The sequence below is a fragment of the Giraffa tippelskirchi genome, chromosome 1 (genome assembly GCF_054371585.1).
Source record: "Giraffa tippelskirchi isolate mGirTip1 chromosome 1, T2T-mGirTip1v1.2.pri, whole genome shotgun sequence".
In the NCBI taxonomy this organism is placed as follows: Eukaryota; Metazoa; Chordata; class Mammalia; order Artiodactyla; family Giraffidae; genus Giraffa; species Giraffa tippelskirchi.
This window is the reverse complement of record NC_137275.1, coordinates 224,420,156-224,437,193: the sequence shown is the minus strand read 5'-3', so window position 1 is coordinate 224,437,193 and position 17,038 is coordinate 224,420,156. Positions and strand designations below refer to the sequence as shown.

The window sequence follows — 17,038 nt, the reverse complement described above, 5'->3', positions numbered from 1 at the left end:
AAAAGATCTTCATCACCCAGATAACCACAATGGTATGATCACTCACCTAGAGCCAGACATCCTGGAATGTGAAGTCAAGTGGGCCTTAGGAAGCATCACTATGAACAAAGCTAGTGGAGGTGATGGAATTCCAGTTGAGCTATTTCAAATCCTAAAAGATGATGCTGTGAAAGTGCTGCACTCAATATGCCAGCAAATTTGGAAAACTCAGCAGTGGCCACAGGACTGGAAAAGGTCAGTTTTCGTTCCAATCCCAAAGAAAGGAATGCCAAAGAATGTTCAAACTATAACACAATTGCACTCATCTCACATGCTGGCAAAGTAATGCTCAAAATTCTCCAAGCCAGGCTTCAACAGTATGTGAACCAAGAACTTCTAGATATTCAAGCTGGATTTAGAAAAGTCAAAGGAACCAGAGAACAAATTGCCAACATCTATTGGATCATCAAAAAAGCAAGAGAGTTCCAGAAAAACATCTACTTCTGCTTCATTGGCTACGCTAAAGCCCTTAACTGTGTGGATCACAACAAACTGTGGGAAACTCTTTAAGAGATGGGAATACCAGACCACCTTTCCTGCCTCCTGAGAAATCTGTATGCAGGTCAAGAAGCCACAGTTAGAACCAGACGTGGACTGGTTCCAAATTGGGAAAGGGGTACAAGTACAGTACAAGGCTGTATATTGTCACCCTACTTATTTAACTTATATGCAGAGTGCGTCATGCAAAATGCCAGGCTGGATGAAGCACAAGCTGGAATCAAGTGCTAGGATAAATAACAATAACCTCAGATATGCAGATGACACCACCTTTATGGCAGAAAGCGAAGAAGAACTAAAGAGCCCCTTGATGAAAGTGAAAGAGGAGAGTGAACAAGCTGGCTTAAAACTTAACATACAAAAAACCTAAGATCATGACATCTGGTCCCCTCGTGGCAAATATATGGGGAAACAATGGAAACAGTGACAGACTTTATTTTCTTGGGCTCCAAAATCACTGCAGATGGTGAGTGCAGTCATGAAATTAAAAGACACTTGCTCCTTGGAAGAAAAGCTGTGACCAACCTAGACAGCATATTAAAAAGCAGAGACATTACTTTGCTGACAAAGGTCTGTCTAGTCAAAGCTATGGTTTTTCCAGTAGTCATGTATGGATGTGAGAGTTGGACCATAAAGAAAGCTGAGCACTGAAGAATTGATGCTTTTGAACTGTGGTGTTGGAGAAGACTCTTAAGAGTCCCTTGGACTGCAAGGAGATCAAACCCGTCAATCCTAAAGGAAATCAGTCCTGAATATTCATTGGAAGGACTGAGGCTGAAGTTGAACCTGCAATACTTTGGCCTCCTGATTCGAAGAACTGACTCATTGGAAAAGACCCTGATGCTGGGAAAGGTTGAAGGCAGGAGGAGAAGGGGATGACAGAGGATGAGATGGTTGGATAGCATCACTGACTCGATGGACATGAGTTTGAGCAAGCTCTGGGAGTTTGTGATGGACAGGGAAGCCTGGTGTGCTGCAGTCCATGGAGTCACAAAGAGTCAGACATGACTGAGTGACTGAACTGAACTGAGGGTTTCTGAAAAGAATGTGGCCTCTGCTTAAAAGCTAAGGTAGGGCTTGAAGGCATTAATAGTTGGAGGCTATCAGTGAATCTACCCCTTGCAACTGATGGCAAGTTCATTACTCATGGGAAATCTGAGCAGCCCATCTCCATGGCTGCCACGCTGTTTTGACCACCAAAGGCACTGCTCTGTTGCCAGAATGCACGAGGTATGTGCTGGGGGTGTAAGTAAGTACCTAATGGCTGGGGTGCTTTTGTTGCACTGAGGGAGGAGTCTCCTGAACCAGGAGGTCCTGGCCCTTGTCTTTTTTTCTTTTTTCCTTTTCCAGTTTTAGGATATATGATTGACTGTCTTGTCATTGTTACTGCTGATCACCACTGTAACCAATTAAAACCATACCACTGAGGTCTTGTCTCTTAATGCCCCTTGAAGATTTGAGCATTTTCAGCCAGGCTGTTATTAGGGTTTCATGGGACTCAAGCATGAGTCTATTGATGCTGAGCCCAAGGAAAGTCAGAATGCCAGACAGCTATTATCAGAATTGTCTTCCCAGCTCTGTGTAACTCAATACAGGAACTTGAATTCCTCCTAATTCTCTCTCATAATGATTTCTGAAGACCTCCTTAGTAATTAGGCCTTTGATGGCCTTCACTTAGAGTGACACTTAGGTTCTAGCTGGTAGGTTTAAAGGATAAAGTGAGAGAGACCAAACTAAATCTTAGGAGATGCTCCCTTAGTATTCCCCTATAATCCTTCCACTTATTGAATATTGGAAGTAATGTCTCCTCTTTCATTTGTGATTTTAGCAATTTGAGTCTTCTCTTTTTTTCATAAAGAGCTTAACTTAAACTTTGTTAATTTTGTTGATCTTTTCTAAGAACCAGCTTTGGTTAGGTTGATTTTCTCTATTGTTTTCCTACTCTTTTGTTATAATTCAAGTTGATATGCTGCATTTTCATTTTTATTCAGTTCAAGAAATTTTCTTTTCTTTCTTGTTTTTTTCTTCTTCTTTTTTTTTTTTTTTTTCCAATTGGCATGCAGGATCTTAGTTCCCCAACCAGGGATCCAATCCACACCCCCTGCAGTGGAAGGAAGCATGGAGTATTAACCACTAGACTCCAGGGGAGTTGCTCCACTCTTTATTTCATTAATTTCCACTCTAATCCTTACCATTTATTTCCTTCTGCTTGCTTTGTATTGGTTTACTCTTCTCACTGTCTTAAAGTGGACATTAGGTTTTTGATATGAGATCTGTTCCCTTTATAATGTAGGCATTTACAGCAAAAGATCTTCTGCTAAGTGCTGCTTTAGCTGTGTCCCATGTTTTGGTGTGTTGTGTGTTTCATTGTCATTCTTCTAAAACTATTTTCTAGTTTCCCTTGTAATTTCTTCTTTGACTCATTGGTGTTTTTTAGGAATACTTTGTTTAATTTTCACAGATTTGGAAGTTCCTCAAATTTATTTTGTCATTAATGTTTAATTTAGCTCAATTGTGATCAGAAAAATATGTTTTTTCAGTCCTTTTATACTAATTGAGGCTTGTTTTATAGCCTAGCGTATGATCTATCCTGGAGACCGTTTCATGTGCACTTGAGAAAAATGTATATTCTGTTCTTTTGGAATAAAACGTTTGTCTACCAGGTCTAGTTGATTTATGGTGTTGTTCTAGTCCTTTTCCTTGTTGATCTTTTACAGAGCTGTTCTATCCATAACTGAAACTATTATTGTTGAAATTTTTTGTTTCTCCCTTCAACTGTCCATTTTTGCTTCACATATTTTGGAGATCTGGTGGCAGGTATATATATATGTAAGTCTGTTTTATATATATGTATGTCTGTCTAACATAGAATAGCCACTCCAGTTTTCTTATATTAATAGTTGCTGTTTACATGATATATCTTTTCCCGTCCTTTTACTTTCAACCTATTTTTATCTTTGAACCAAAATTGTATATCCTGTAGATAGCATGTAGTTGAATCTTATTTTTTATTTGCCTGACAGTTTATAGCTTTTAATTGTGCAATTTAATTTATTCTTTATTGTTATAATTGATATACCTTGATTTATAGCTGCCATTTTATTTTTTGTTTTTTATGTTTCATTTCTTTTTTCTTTCTCTATTCCTCCTTCAGCTTTCTTTTACTTTAAATGAATGTTTTGACTATTTAAGTATTTTCTAGTTTTAGCATTTTAATTAACACTTTAAAAAAAAAAACTTCTTTTTTTAATGATTACTCTATGGCTTACCATATACATCTTAACTTATACAATCTCATTCATATTTGTACTAATCTAATGCCAGTTAAACATAGAAATGTTACTCCACAGGAATAGCTTTATTTCCTCTTTCCCTATTTTTGTGCTATTATTATAGTACTTACTACCTGCATATATGTTTTGTTATTATTTGTTATTATTATTACTTTATATAATTTAAGTTTATTAAAGAAGCTGACAAAAGAAAGGAGAGCACATAAACATTTGTAGAACATATTGTGTTTACCTTCCACTTAGAGTTGATTTTTCTGTAAAAAGTACTCATCACTCTTAAAATGTGTTATTTAATCTTTTACATGGCATTTATTATTTACCACATATATAGAAGAGGTTATAAAAATTTAAATACAGCTTAAAGAATAATAACATAATGAATACTTGCATATCTACCACCCACATTAAGAAATGCTCTCCTTGTAACCCCAATGTACCCATCCCCTATATCATTTCCCACCCTTTTTCCCAAAGGAAGATGACTTTTATATTAATAATTCTGACTTTTATTTTAATAATTTCCTTGCTTTTCTCTATAGTTTTTCCAAGTATATATTTGTCCTTAATTATTATAATGTTTGGACTTCCCTGGTGGTTCAATGGTAAAGAATCTGCCTGCCAATGCAGGACACATGTATTCAGTCCTTGGGTCAGGAGGATCCCCTGTAGAAGGAAATGACAATCCACTCCAGTATTCTTGCCTGGGAAATCCCATGGACAGAAGAGCCTGGCTGGCAAGCTACAGTCCATGGGGTCGCAAAAGAGCCAGACATGACTTACTGACTTAACAACAACAACAAATATGATATTTAGCTTTGAATAACTGAATAGAAAGCCAAAAGTAGAAAGCCTGCTTAAGGAAAGGACAAGATTGCCATTATTAGGATCCCTAAAGTAGATAGGTGAATAGTTTCTGGATCACAACCTTGTTTTATCTCTTGAAAGTATACAGGAACTGCTTCTTAGGATGTCAGTGTACATGGCCACATAGTGAGTAAGAACAGAAATCACAGCAACTAGGCATCTGATAGGGAGTAGTGTGGGTCAGGAGCAAAAAGCAGGAATTTCAACAGAATGTGGTTGGTGGTGGTGGTGGTGGTTTAGTCGCTAAGTCGTGTCCGACTCTTGCAACCCCTATGGACTGTAGCCCGCCAAGCGCCTCTGCCTATGGGATTTTCCAGGCAAGAATACTGGAGTGGGTTGCCATGCCCTTCTGCAGACAATGTGATTACAACAAGCTAAATACAAATAGGAACCTAGGTCAGGCTCACGTGGGCATCCTTACCTCAAGTTAGAAAAATGATATAAGAGCAACATAAATCTAGGTCCCTTGAAGTCCCAGCTGCTCCAAGTGTTTGGGTTTTTCTGTAAATCTTGCATACTGCTGTCATCAAGGATTTTCCCTTCATTATCCTATTGAGAAACCCTTTTGCCTCCCTCTTGCGCTGGACCTTCTATTACGTGTATCCCATATCTCTATTCTGTTGGTTTATTCTCTTATTTTGGTAGAGCACATTCTCTACCACTCTTTCTCAGTGGCACATTTGCATAGGGTTACAGAAGGAAAAATTTTTTTCTAAATCTTGCATTTTTAAAAATGTCTTTGTTCTTACAGTTGATGGATAGTTTGGTTGAATATAGAGTTCTACATTAGAAATAATTTTCCTTTAGAACTTGGAAGATAATTACTTCATTATCTTCTTCTTCCCATGCTGAAAAGCCCAAATCTTTCTCCTAATCTAACTCCTAATCCTTTCAACTCCTACTCCTTTATATGTCACCTCTTTCCTTCTCTCTCTCTCTGGAAACTAGTAGGATCTATTTTTCTGTCCTTAGTGTCTCAAAAGTTTCAGATGCTGTGCCTTGGTATCAATATATATTCATCTTTCTGCTTGGCACTTGGGAGGTTTTTCTAATCTAACAACTATGTCCTTCTGTTCTTAAATTTTTTTATTATTTCATTGATGAAAGTTCCATCCATTCTTTTCTGTCCCTTCTTTCTGGAGCTCCCATTATTCATGCTAGCCCTTCTGGCCTGGTCCTCTAATCATCTTATCCTTGTTTCTCTTATTTACCATCCCTTTGTCTTTTTGCTTTAATTTTTTTCTTTGAAGATTTGCTCTACTTTATCTTCCAAAGTTTTTTGTTTATGCTGTCATGTTTTTCATATCCAAGAGCTCATTTTGTTTCTGAATGTTCCTTTGAATAGTATCCTATTCTTGCTTCATGGATGCAATATATCTTCACAAGAATGTTACGTCTTGTTTGTTTGTTTTGTGGAAAGGGTAATAGTCTTCTTCACTTTGTATAAGCTATATTTCCTCCAAGATTTTCCCCTCCTTAATTTTGGGGGGAAACTTTATGTTAACAAATTTATGTTACAGGCTTTTTTCAGACATCTGACAATTTTTCATTGTTTGCTCTGTTGTGGTGGAGGAGATCTTTAGAAGTTCAGTTGGAATGTATTAAATTTAAGATGCTAATTGGATTGCCAAGTAGAGATTTTAAGTAAGGCAGTAGATATTCAAGTGGAGGTTTTGAGTATGGCAGGTAGAAGAGGGCTCCAGGGAATGAAATTTAGATATACTGGTGTACAGAGATGGTATTGAAATCCATGCCATTAGATGAAATTGCCTGCCAGTAAATGTATGTAGAAAAAGATAGAAAAAAGGCCAGAACCCTGGAGCAAACCAACATTGAGAGGGAGAGTTTCTCACTGGAGATATCAATTTGGAAGTCATCATTAGAGAGATGGTATTTGAGGTAATACCTTTATAAGGGAAGCTGAGGGAATTACAGTTTGCAATGTTAACTTAAAACAGTCAAACAGCTCAAGTGAAGAGCCTGCTGAATTCTGTATCTTTGATAGGAGCCTAAGTACTTTCCTCATTCTCCCTTTAAATACTAAACCATACAGCAGCAATCCACTGATTCTCAACCAAGGGTTATTTTGCCCAGGGGACATTGGTAATGTCTGGGACATTTTGTTTTCACGACTGGGAAGGTTCTACTGACACCTCATGGTATCGGGCCTGCTGCTAAACAGCCTGCAGTGCACAGGGCAACCGCTACAATACATAATCCAGCCTCAGATGTCAGTAGTGCTATGATTGAGGAAGTTTGAGATAACCTCAGTTGTTATCATTTTTTTGTTCGTTATTTTCATAGTTTTGTTCATTTGTCACAGGCGGGGAGGAGGGGGATCTCCCTCCTCAGTATTAGGGAATGACAAATGTTTGTGGCCTATTTCAGTACTGTGTAAATAGTACTGAAAATAGTGTGAAATTTGACCAGAAGCTCTTTTGGCTCCATATCTTTGTCACTGTGTTTATTTCTTCTTAGTTATAGTTTAAGTCCATGCATGGGACTGCATACAAAACAAGAAACACACATTGTCTTCTTGTGGCCAAAATTTTGAAGCTTGTGTGAGAAGAGTTGGCCTATATTAAATAAGACCTTGAAATAAAATGATTTTCCCTTTGCATGGCTTCAGTTACAGAGCCAACTGGCCAAAACTTAAAATACAGCTACAGTCACTCTCACCAGAGTTGAGAGTGTTTCTGACTCTCGGTGTGAAAATGTTCTGGACTGAATTGATGCCAGACTTATCAGTTGCACCAGTTGCAATCTAAAAATCCTTTTACATTAAATCTTTTTAGTATACTTTTGCTTAGTAATTGTCTTATCATTGTTCCTGCTTGATGTGGTTCAGGACTCAGTGGTTCAAATATTAGCTTACTGGTCCCAGTTTAGAAGACGGTCTTGCAACAGCGCTTCCATGAGAATGTTCATTCACTACACATACAACTCCATTATTATTACAATTACCAACAAAATGATGAAGTCTCACTTTACAGCAATGAGACTCCTACTTAACAAACACTATCAAAATCTTATGCTTTTATGGTAGATCATTTTTTAAAATGCTGCTGTGAATGAATGTTTGACCTGTCACACTTTCAATAGTTTCTGCTTGTGTTTTACCTTAGAGAACAATTTTCTTAATTCTTTGTGTCACATGTACTACCTGTCTATTCTTTTCACGAAATAAAGAATACTAGCACATCATAAAAAGATGGCTACATCCTCACTGTCAGAGCAGCAAGTTCAAAATGTCCTTAATTTCCATTCTACACACCTTACTGTGACATTCATGGCCATATACAATCTGGCCCTCAACTGCCCTTTCAACATCATCTTCCTTGGACGCACCTGATGATGCATTCATTTGTTCATTCATTTAGCAACAATTTGTTAAGTGGCTAAGTACCTCTTAGGTGCTGTGGTAAGTTCTGTGTGTGTCCCCACTGTATATGTTAGATTCAGTTCCTGTCATCATAGGACTGTAAGCTAGAAAGGGAGACAGACGACTGGAGGAGCAACTACACGGTCATCATCCTAACCACCAGCCACCCTGATGACATCTGAAAACTTATAGCTCAGGATGAATCTGTTTAGGTAATTGAATGCAGCCTTGAGGAAAATAAGACAACAATAGCTTCACAGTCTCCTTACCCATATCCTGGTCACTGATAGGTCATTTCTAATCCCAGAGTAGAGTTCCTGGGAACACCCCAGCACTTGGGAAGACTGTCTTGGGATTTCAGATCTATCCAAAGTGGATCAGTACCAGTCTTGTGGGCACAGTTCAAACCAGACTCACTATAGGGAAGCCTCAGAACCATTTCCATACCTAAGACTTTCTACACAGAGTCCAGGAAGATAGTCCCCTTTCATGCTCATTAAATTTTGAATGGTTTCCTAGAAGCAGAGCCTGAGACTGGGAAACACTCTCTGCAAGTGGTTTATGGCGAGACTTCTCTTAAGAGAAGTTTGTAAGTGGTGAGGGGAGTAAGACAGGGCAGGAGAGAAGATAAGCAAAGATTGGTTTCAACCAAGATCTTGCTTCAACCTGATCCCGTGAGAGGCTCTGTGGCATGAGTGGTACTACAAGGTTGCCCCACCTTGAGTCAAGGGAGCAGTCTGTTGTATCCTCAGAACCAGTCAATTTTAACTGTGGACCAGTCCCAGGAATTGGATATAACTTCCCAGGCATTTCTGGGCAAGCTGTCTCCAGTGGCTGAAGTGAGTTAGCAATACCTGGAGAAGTGAGCAATTAGAAAAGTTAAGCAACCAATATTCACAGCATTTGTAGCATGCATAAACCAGGCCCAGAAAAGGGGATCTGAGCAGGGCATCAAATGCATCTACTATAACAGGGAAGTGTTCAAGACCACAACAGCCTCCAAATATTTTGTGTCTGTGTCCATCTTTGAAACATTTTTCCTAGAGACTCCCATTTGGGTATCCTTTCCGTTTTAGTCATCAAAGCAAGTTTCTCTGCTTTGAATTCCAAAATTATCTGTGGACATTACAAGGTTATCATTTAAATTCTTAGGTTTCCTTCTCAGTGATCCCACTATCTGATATTAATAATTAACCTGAGGACTTATTTAACCAAATTCTTCAAACTGAGTTCACACTCAAAAAGGGCAATTTCAAGAAAGGTTGTATCAACAGTTGAATCCTAACCCAGCCATGGACATTTTAAGCATAGTGTTTATTTTTCTCTGCTTGGGAAGAAGTTGGGGACAAGAGCAAACGTAAGTGAAGGATCCCCTTTTTATTTACAGTGTGTTTTGATTGTAGTTTTATAGAAAGCAGAATTCAATCAATGCCACATGAAATTAACTCTCTAGTCCTGAGAAATCCAAGTGAATTTCTTTTCTTTATTGTCTAATGTTATTTCCCTGCTTTTTAATATGAATACTTTGTGAGCTAGCATAACTTGTATTCTAGTACTCTGTATTTTCTCAGACTATTACCCATGCCCTGAGGAAGAGTAATTTACTGACTGATGTTTTGGTTAAAAATTCCAGACAGAAGCATGATCCCTATTTTCACTTCTTATAGAGGACTCTATTAAGTATTGCCCTGGCTGCAACTGATTAAAATAATTTCCATCTGCCTCTTGGAAATATCATCCTTAGGATGAAACCCTGAAGGACACTGTCCTGGCTTTATCCTAGATAATAAAATTTTGAGAAGTAAAACACATATTGTTAAATGTAAGAAAATTTGCTAATTTGAGTTAAGTAAAAAACATAAAAATTATGTTGTATTAAATAATTTTAACTGTTTCAGCAGATTTGTTGTCTCAGCACCTAATGTATTCTATGTTGGAGTCTCTGAAAATGTAGTAATTCAAGTTCATGGATACACAACATCATTTCCAGTGACCATTGCTGTTAAAAGTTATACTGACAGAAGTTTTACATACTCTCTGACCAAGTTAATTTATCTCCAGAAAATAAATTCCAAAGTTCTGCAAGCCTAACTGTATCTATTCTTCTTATAGTTTCTTTTTATATGCCAAATGTTTCTATATAAAACCCATATGTAGATGGTGCACTGATCCTTTTTACATATGTGGATAAAAATGTGGATACATCACACTGTTGAGTTCACTAGTTAGTGAGAGATAAGGGCCGTATGACTTTACATGCAAGTAAGTGGGAAATGTTAAATAGAGAATCTGCTTCTGATTTGGGGGCAATGTAGAAAAATGCAAAAGTTTGAATGAAGCAGATAAAGGTTATTAGATGAAAAGATTTGGTGACATGGGTTGAAAACCAAATCAACCAACACATGTACTTGTTTTAAAATTACACAATAAATACTAGAAAGAGATAATTTAGATACTTAAATATTATTTATTAGGAGGAAAACAAATGTTAATATATAGAGACATAAAAATAGGTTTGACTTGATTTTAAAAATTCAGAGAAGTTAATAGAGAACACTTTGAACATTTGTTTTTCTAAACTATATTTAACATTCTAATCCCATGGTTTTCTAGAAAAATTAATTTTTTCCCTAACATATGTATTTATCTTAGGCTTTTAGTACTTACTGTTTGGACCTAAATCAAGCAAATTTTCTTCCAAACAAATTTGCTAATGATGTTCAAAAAAAATTGTCAAAACTCTATTTCTATAACATATACTGATCATATACAGTGTACTTGAAGATGACTACTTACTAATTATGTAATGACCAATGGACACGAAAATCATCATGAAAAGAAAGATTTTGACTTTCAATAAAAGTCTAGTTATAACTAAATAAATATGAGATATTTTATTCATTCACACTACCGTGTGTTAAGTGACTTAGTGCACTCTCTACCTGATGCTGGACCTCCCCCACCCATCGCCGGTCAGCGTTTGAGCTCCTTCATGTTTCTTGATGACTTGGTTATCTTGTTTATCAAAAATTGAATTCTTTAGTGATTGTCATTTGCAATAGACATTTACCCTGGATCAACTTTTTAAAAGTGATTATTTCAAACTAAATTGGATAAGAAACTAAAATACAGAGGTGTTTGTAGAAAAATATATTTACTGTTTAATCTTATAAAATGTTTATATGTTACATATAGTTAACAACTCAAATCATTTTAATATATACCTAAAAGACATATGTTTTTATTATCTTAATATATTTATATTTAGATAAGTTAGTTAATAAGATATGATTAATATAATCATTTCATAATATAATAAATTATATTATCTTAATATCTTAATTATATAATATTCATCCATTAATTTTTTAACAGATACAGCCAAAAGACTTATCTGGAGGACCAAATGCAATTTCACATGTATATTTAGAAGTTTTATCTGCTCATTTTTCAAAAGCAGCAAAAATTCCACTACGCCATGACAATGGATTTCTCATCATTCAGACAGACAAATCTATTTACGATTCAGATCAGTCAGGTATAATAAAAGAGAATTATAATTTCTGGGGGGAAAGTGAGATGGCCTGATTAATGGTATTAGGACAAGTGGTTTATTTTGTGGTGAAAAAATTACACCATACACAAAAGTAAGGATCTGACAAACTAAAGGTTAAATTATAAAACAAAGAATCAGCAAAATATGAGTATAACTTGGAGGTAGAAAGACCTTTCTTAGAATGATGCCAAAACACCTTTCAAAATAGTTTTTTAAAAAAACTTGAAGTGATGTATTATAGAACTTAATACAGAGGCTGAATTTTAACTTTAAAAAAATCTAATTTTTAATTCTCAATATCATCTCCCTCTATAAGAATATTTCAATTTCATATTAACATTGAAAATTGTGAACTATATTGCAAAGTTCACCTAGTTATGTCTGCCTCCTTATGTTTCCAGTTCAAAATGGTTTCAGTCTTCTTTCGGGAAATTTCATCTACACATTATCTCAAGTGTGGGAAGGAAGGTTGATCTAATGAGGATGTACTGAATGCAACTGTCCTTTATGAATGACCATTGAAGATGATGTTAATTAGATAAACATCATCTAATAAGATAAGATGGAGATCAGTTCAATTCAGTTCAGTCACTCAGTCATGTCTGACTCTTTGCTACCCCATGGACTACAGCACGCCAGGCTTCCCTGTTCATCACCAAATCCCAGAGCTTACTCAAACTCATGTCCATCGAGTCAGTGATGCCATCCAACTATCTCATCCTCTGTCATCCCCTTCTCCTCCTGCCTTCAATCTTTCCCAGCATTAGGGTCTTTTCCAATGAGTCAGTTCTTTGCATCAGGTGGCCAAAGTATTGGAGCTTCAGCTTCAGCATCAGTCCTTCCAATGAATATTCAGGACTGATCCCTTTAGGATTGACTGGTTTAATCTCCTTGCAGTCCAAAGAACTCTCAAGAGTCTTCTCCAACACCATAGTTCAAAAGCATCAATTCTTCAGTGCTCAGCTTTCTTTATGGTCCAAATCTCACATCCATACATGACTACTGGAAAAACCATAGTTTTGACTAGACAGACCCCAGATGGAGATCACCGACATGATTTTAGCATCAGGTCCCTGCCAGTACACAATTAACCTGGCTTTAGACTGTCAGAACTATTTCTGAGACACATGATCAGAAGTGTCTGTATCTAAGGAGAAGCTTCCATCCTTGTATGCACGTGTGTGCATACTCAGTCACTCAGTCGTGTCTGACTCTTTGTGACCCCATGGATTGTAGCCCGCCAGGCTCCTCTTGTCCATGGAATTTTTCAAGCAAGAGTATTGGAGTGGGTTGCCATTTCCTCCTCCAGGGAACCTTCCTGAACCTGGGATCAATCCCAAGCCTCCTGCATCTCCTGCATTGGCAGGTAGATTCTTTATCATTTAAGCTGCCTGGGAAGCCCCCCAAAATTTGTTTTCCTCCCTCTCCTTAGATTTTAGCGTGGAATGGGGTTCAGTTCAGTTCAGTCGCTCAGTTGTTGGCCTTGTTCAGATCTGATGCCTCCAGTAGCCTTCCCTGAATGTGCAGGCCTACTTTGTTGTTGTTTAGTCGGTAAGTTGTGTCCAACTCTTGTGCGACCACATGCATATAGCCCACTAGGCTCCTCTGTCCATGGAATTTCCCAGGCAAGAACACTGGAGTGGGTTGCCATTTCATTCTCTAGGGGATCTTCCTGACCCAGGGAGTGAACCCGTGTCTCCTGCATTGAAGGATTCTTTACCGCTGAGACACTGGGGAAGGCCTCCATGTACTCCAGTACGTAAACATGCAGATTTTGTATTAGAGAATGCTTCACTAGGTTATGTCAACACAACTTACTGCTTATGTTCTTTCTCCTTTACTCTATAATTAATTCAGATACCAGTGAGCTGCAGTCTTTCTTATCTATCAGTGGTTAAAAATACAAAGGGTTGTATAAAACTACTTTTTAATAAATTTAATGATATTTTAAATGCAAAAAGAGAAATATTTAAAGGAACTCCATCCAGGAAATTTTTGGTGAAAAGAATATATTTTTCCACTTCACGGTTCATGTGCAGCATCCTGATTCATCTTTCCCTTTAAACTTAGATTTAATGTTTTGGACTTTCTTAACTTGACTTTTAATTTCATGGCCCTCATATTGTAAGATTATGAATAGTGTTGTCAGCTTATGAGTTGAACAGAGTTTCTAATAATGACAATTTTTTTCTTACAGTAAAAGTTAAAGTTTATTCATTGGATGAAAACCTAAAACCATTGCAAAAAGAGATTACCTTAACTTTTATAGTAAGTATACCACTAATTTATATCAAAATTTAACTATGGCATTTTCATTATATGAATAGTTTTCATTATTATAATACCAGTAAAATGTGGTATTAAATTACCCATTATTGAATAGCAGCAAGTATATATTTATCATCTATTGTGGGTACAACATGGTAATTTTACACTTCTGTTATCCTGACTTTTTTGTGTGTAAATTTAATGTAGTTGAAATACATTTTGATGGCCCCATTAAAGAACGCCTTTTGGTGGTGTTCTTTATACTCTAAAGTGAGTCATATTAGTGCATATCCTTTTGTTGTTTGTGAAGCGTGGGCAGATGCGGTGAGGGTTGTAGCAGTATAATTGTGGTACCAGTGAGAAGTGCATGGTGTACATTATATCATCATGACAACCTTATAGGATCAATATAATTATCTCTTGTTTATAGATGAAAAGATGGAGGCTTAGAGAAATTAAGTAGCCACTGAGATTATACTCATAATTATTAGCTGAATTAGGCTTCAAATGCAGGTCTATCTTTCTCCAGAGCTTCCACACTTAGCCCTTCTTGATTTATTTGGGGGATTATGGGACGTGTCCTTCATAAGCATTTGAGTTCAGAAGGGCAAATAAGCACGCCTAACACAGTAAGCCAAGTAGGAGATGATGTAGGACCAATAGCAGATCAGCCCGAAGGGAAGGAAGTACTAGAGATAATTGTTAAATTACTCTGGAGGGAATTATAAAAGGATGAGAGCAGTCCTGAGCTTGGTCTTTAAGACCAAGAGAGGTCTTTAAACCATAGAGAGGGTTTGATAGAGAAAAGTTGGGTCACACGTTAAAGGAGCAGAGGTCGGGAGCCAGGAAGAAGCAAGGTATGGAGATGACCATGACAGTGAGTGGACTGGTGGCTGCCAGGCCTGGAAACTTCCTGGAGAATCAGTGGCAGCTTTGGTGGGTTATTTTACATTGTGGAAGTTCTTGGAGGGGACAGCAGGTTCAGGTGAACTTGTCTTAGAGGTAAATGGCCCCATGGAGCCCATTGTTCCCTTGTTAGAATTCCCCACGGAGAGAAGACATTGAACAGGTCAGGGGCCATTGCTGTGGCATTGTCCCAGGGTGATCCTGAAGACAAAGGGAGCCAGGGAAGTCTTCAGACATGGCATGGCATCGTGCAAACAGTGTTTGAAAATTATCCAGGAGGTCCTGTTCAAGAAGAGGCATGGTGGAGAAGAACCTCTCTGGGAGTTTATTTAACATATTCTCAATATCTACTATACTTCTTTTGTCTGTTGAAAATGTGCCTTTCTGCCTTAGACATTAGTCTTTGTTAACAAGCGTGACCAGCTGACAGCCATCGCCTCAAATCACATAAACACCATATGGGCTTAGTTTCAACAAAGTTTCATAGAGCTTAGTGAATATTTCTGTAAGAACTACCAATTACATATTACGCTCAATAATATGCTCTGAACTTAAAGATTGTTTTAAAAAATTAAACTTTTTTTCTTTTCATTCAAAGGATCCAGAAGGGTCAGAAGTTGCTGAGACAAGAAAAAAATTTTACCGGAATTATCAGTTCTCCTGACTTCAAGATTCCATCTAATCCTAAGTATTTTAAATGATTTGTTGGTACAGTTGTTTCTCTTAAAAGCCGTGAAGGTAACTGAGTTACTGAACAGTCTGATGGAGCCATCAACATGTGACTGAGAGGTGCTGATGTACCTTGGTTAATCTTAACATGCCAGTGAGTGTCCTTCCTACCTAATGGAAGGTGGCACCTGCTGGGACTCTTCTGCATTGAGATGGGGGGTACTGATAAAGTAACTGCCAGCTGCAAGCACCATGCTGGTCTGTTTATTCAATTTAGTGAGCACCTTCCACAGCTAAGTCCAGGTACTAGACACTGTGGCGGATAAATCATGCTCCTAAAATGTTGAGCATGAAATACAAAAGAGGAAAAAATGTGCAAATGGAAGATGTCTGCTAGCAGTGTTTAATATTACATAGATGCTGTGGAATTTTCTCTGACATTTATTCTTAGAACTTGGAAGATTTTCTGAGACGTGATTTGAGGCTTTTATATTGCGTAATGCCTTGAAAATGTAACACTTCAAAGCAGTAAGGGAAGTGACATTTATGGATCTCCTGTTATGTGCCAAGCACTTTGCTAAGCCCTATATCATTCCTGTTTTCAATATAAGGAAATTTAGGCTCAGAGAAATGTATAAGCTTGTTCAACCACACAGTCTTTAAATGGTGGAGCTGAAATGGAAACCCAGATTTCACCAACGACCAGATTCATCCTTACTCTTTCCTTCTATAAAATAACGCTGCCACTCAAAAACTGGCCTTAAATTGTAAAATTTCCAAAGCTATATACTTATATCATTTTGATAAGTTTAATCTGATTAAATGGTCCTAGAAATGATGTCTTGATTTTCTAGTATACTATATAGTATATATATTAATATGATTAAACTTTAAGATTGCTTCATTAAAAGTATAATCAATGTCACTAAGTGAAAAATTCAGAAAACTCAGCAGTGGCCACAGGACTGGAAAAGGTCAGTTTTTGTTCCAGTCCCAAAGAAAGGCAATGCCAAAGAATGCTCAAACTATCGCACAATGGCACTCATCTCACACGCTAGTAAAGTAATGCTCAAAATTCTCCAAGCCAGGCTTCAGCAATACATGAACCGTGAACTTCCAGATGTTAAAGCTGGTTTTAGAAAAGGCAGAGGAACAGGAGATCAAATTGCCAACATTCACTGGGTCATCAAAAAAGCAAGAGAGTTCCAGAAAACATCTATTTCTGCTTTATTGACTATGCCAAAGCCTTTGACTGTTTGGATCACAATAAACTGTGGAAAATTCTGAAAGAGATGGGAAAGCAGACCACCTGACCTGCCTCTTGAGAAACCTGTATGCAGGTCAGGAAGCAACAGTTAGAACTGGACATGGAACAACAGACTGGTTCCAAATAGGAAAAGGAGTACGTCAAGGCTGTATATTGTCACCCTGCTTATTTAACTTCTATGCAGAGTACATCATGAGAAACGCTGGGCTGGAAGAAACACAAGCTGGAATCAAGATTGCTGGGAGAAATATCAATAACCTCAGATATACAGATGACACCACCCTTATGGCAGAAAG

The 17,038-nt window shown here is 37.4% G+C and overlaps 1 protein-coding gene across 1 annotated transcript in view; it reads left to right on the top strand.

Moving 5' to 3' along the window:
* Positions 1–9,368: 9,368 nt before the first annotated feature.
* Positions 9,369–17,038, top strand: part of LOC145521026 (complement C5-like) — a 33,680-nt gene continuing 26,010 nt past the window's right edge. Inside the window, 7 exon segments of the mRNA XM_081528681.1 lie at positions 9,369–9,433; positions 9,978–10,108; positions 10,111–10,169; positions 11,452–11,614; positions 13,830–13,900; positions 15,405–15,424; positions 15,426–15,494. Coding sequence (XP_081384807.1) covers positions 9,369–9,433; positions 9,978–10,108; positions 10,111–10,169; positions 11,452–11,614; positions 13,830–13,900; positions 15,405–15,424; positions 15,426–15,494 — 578 coding nt within the window.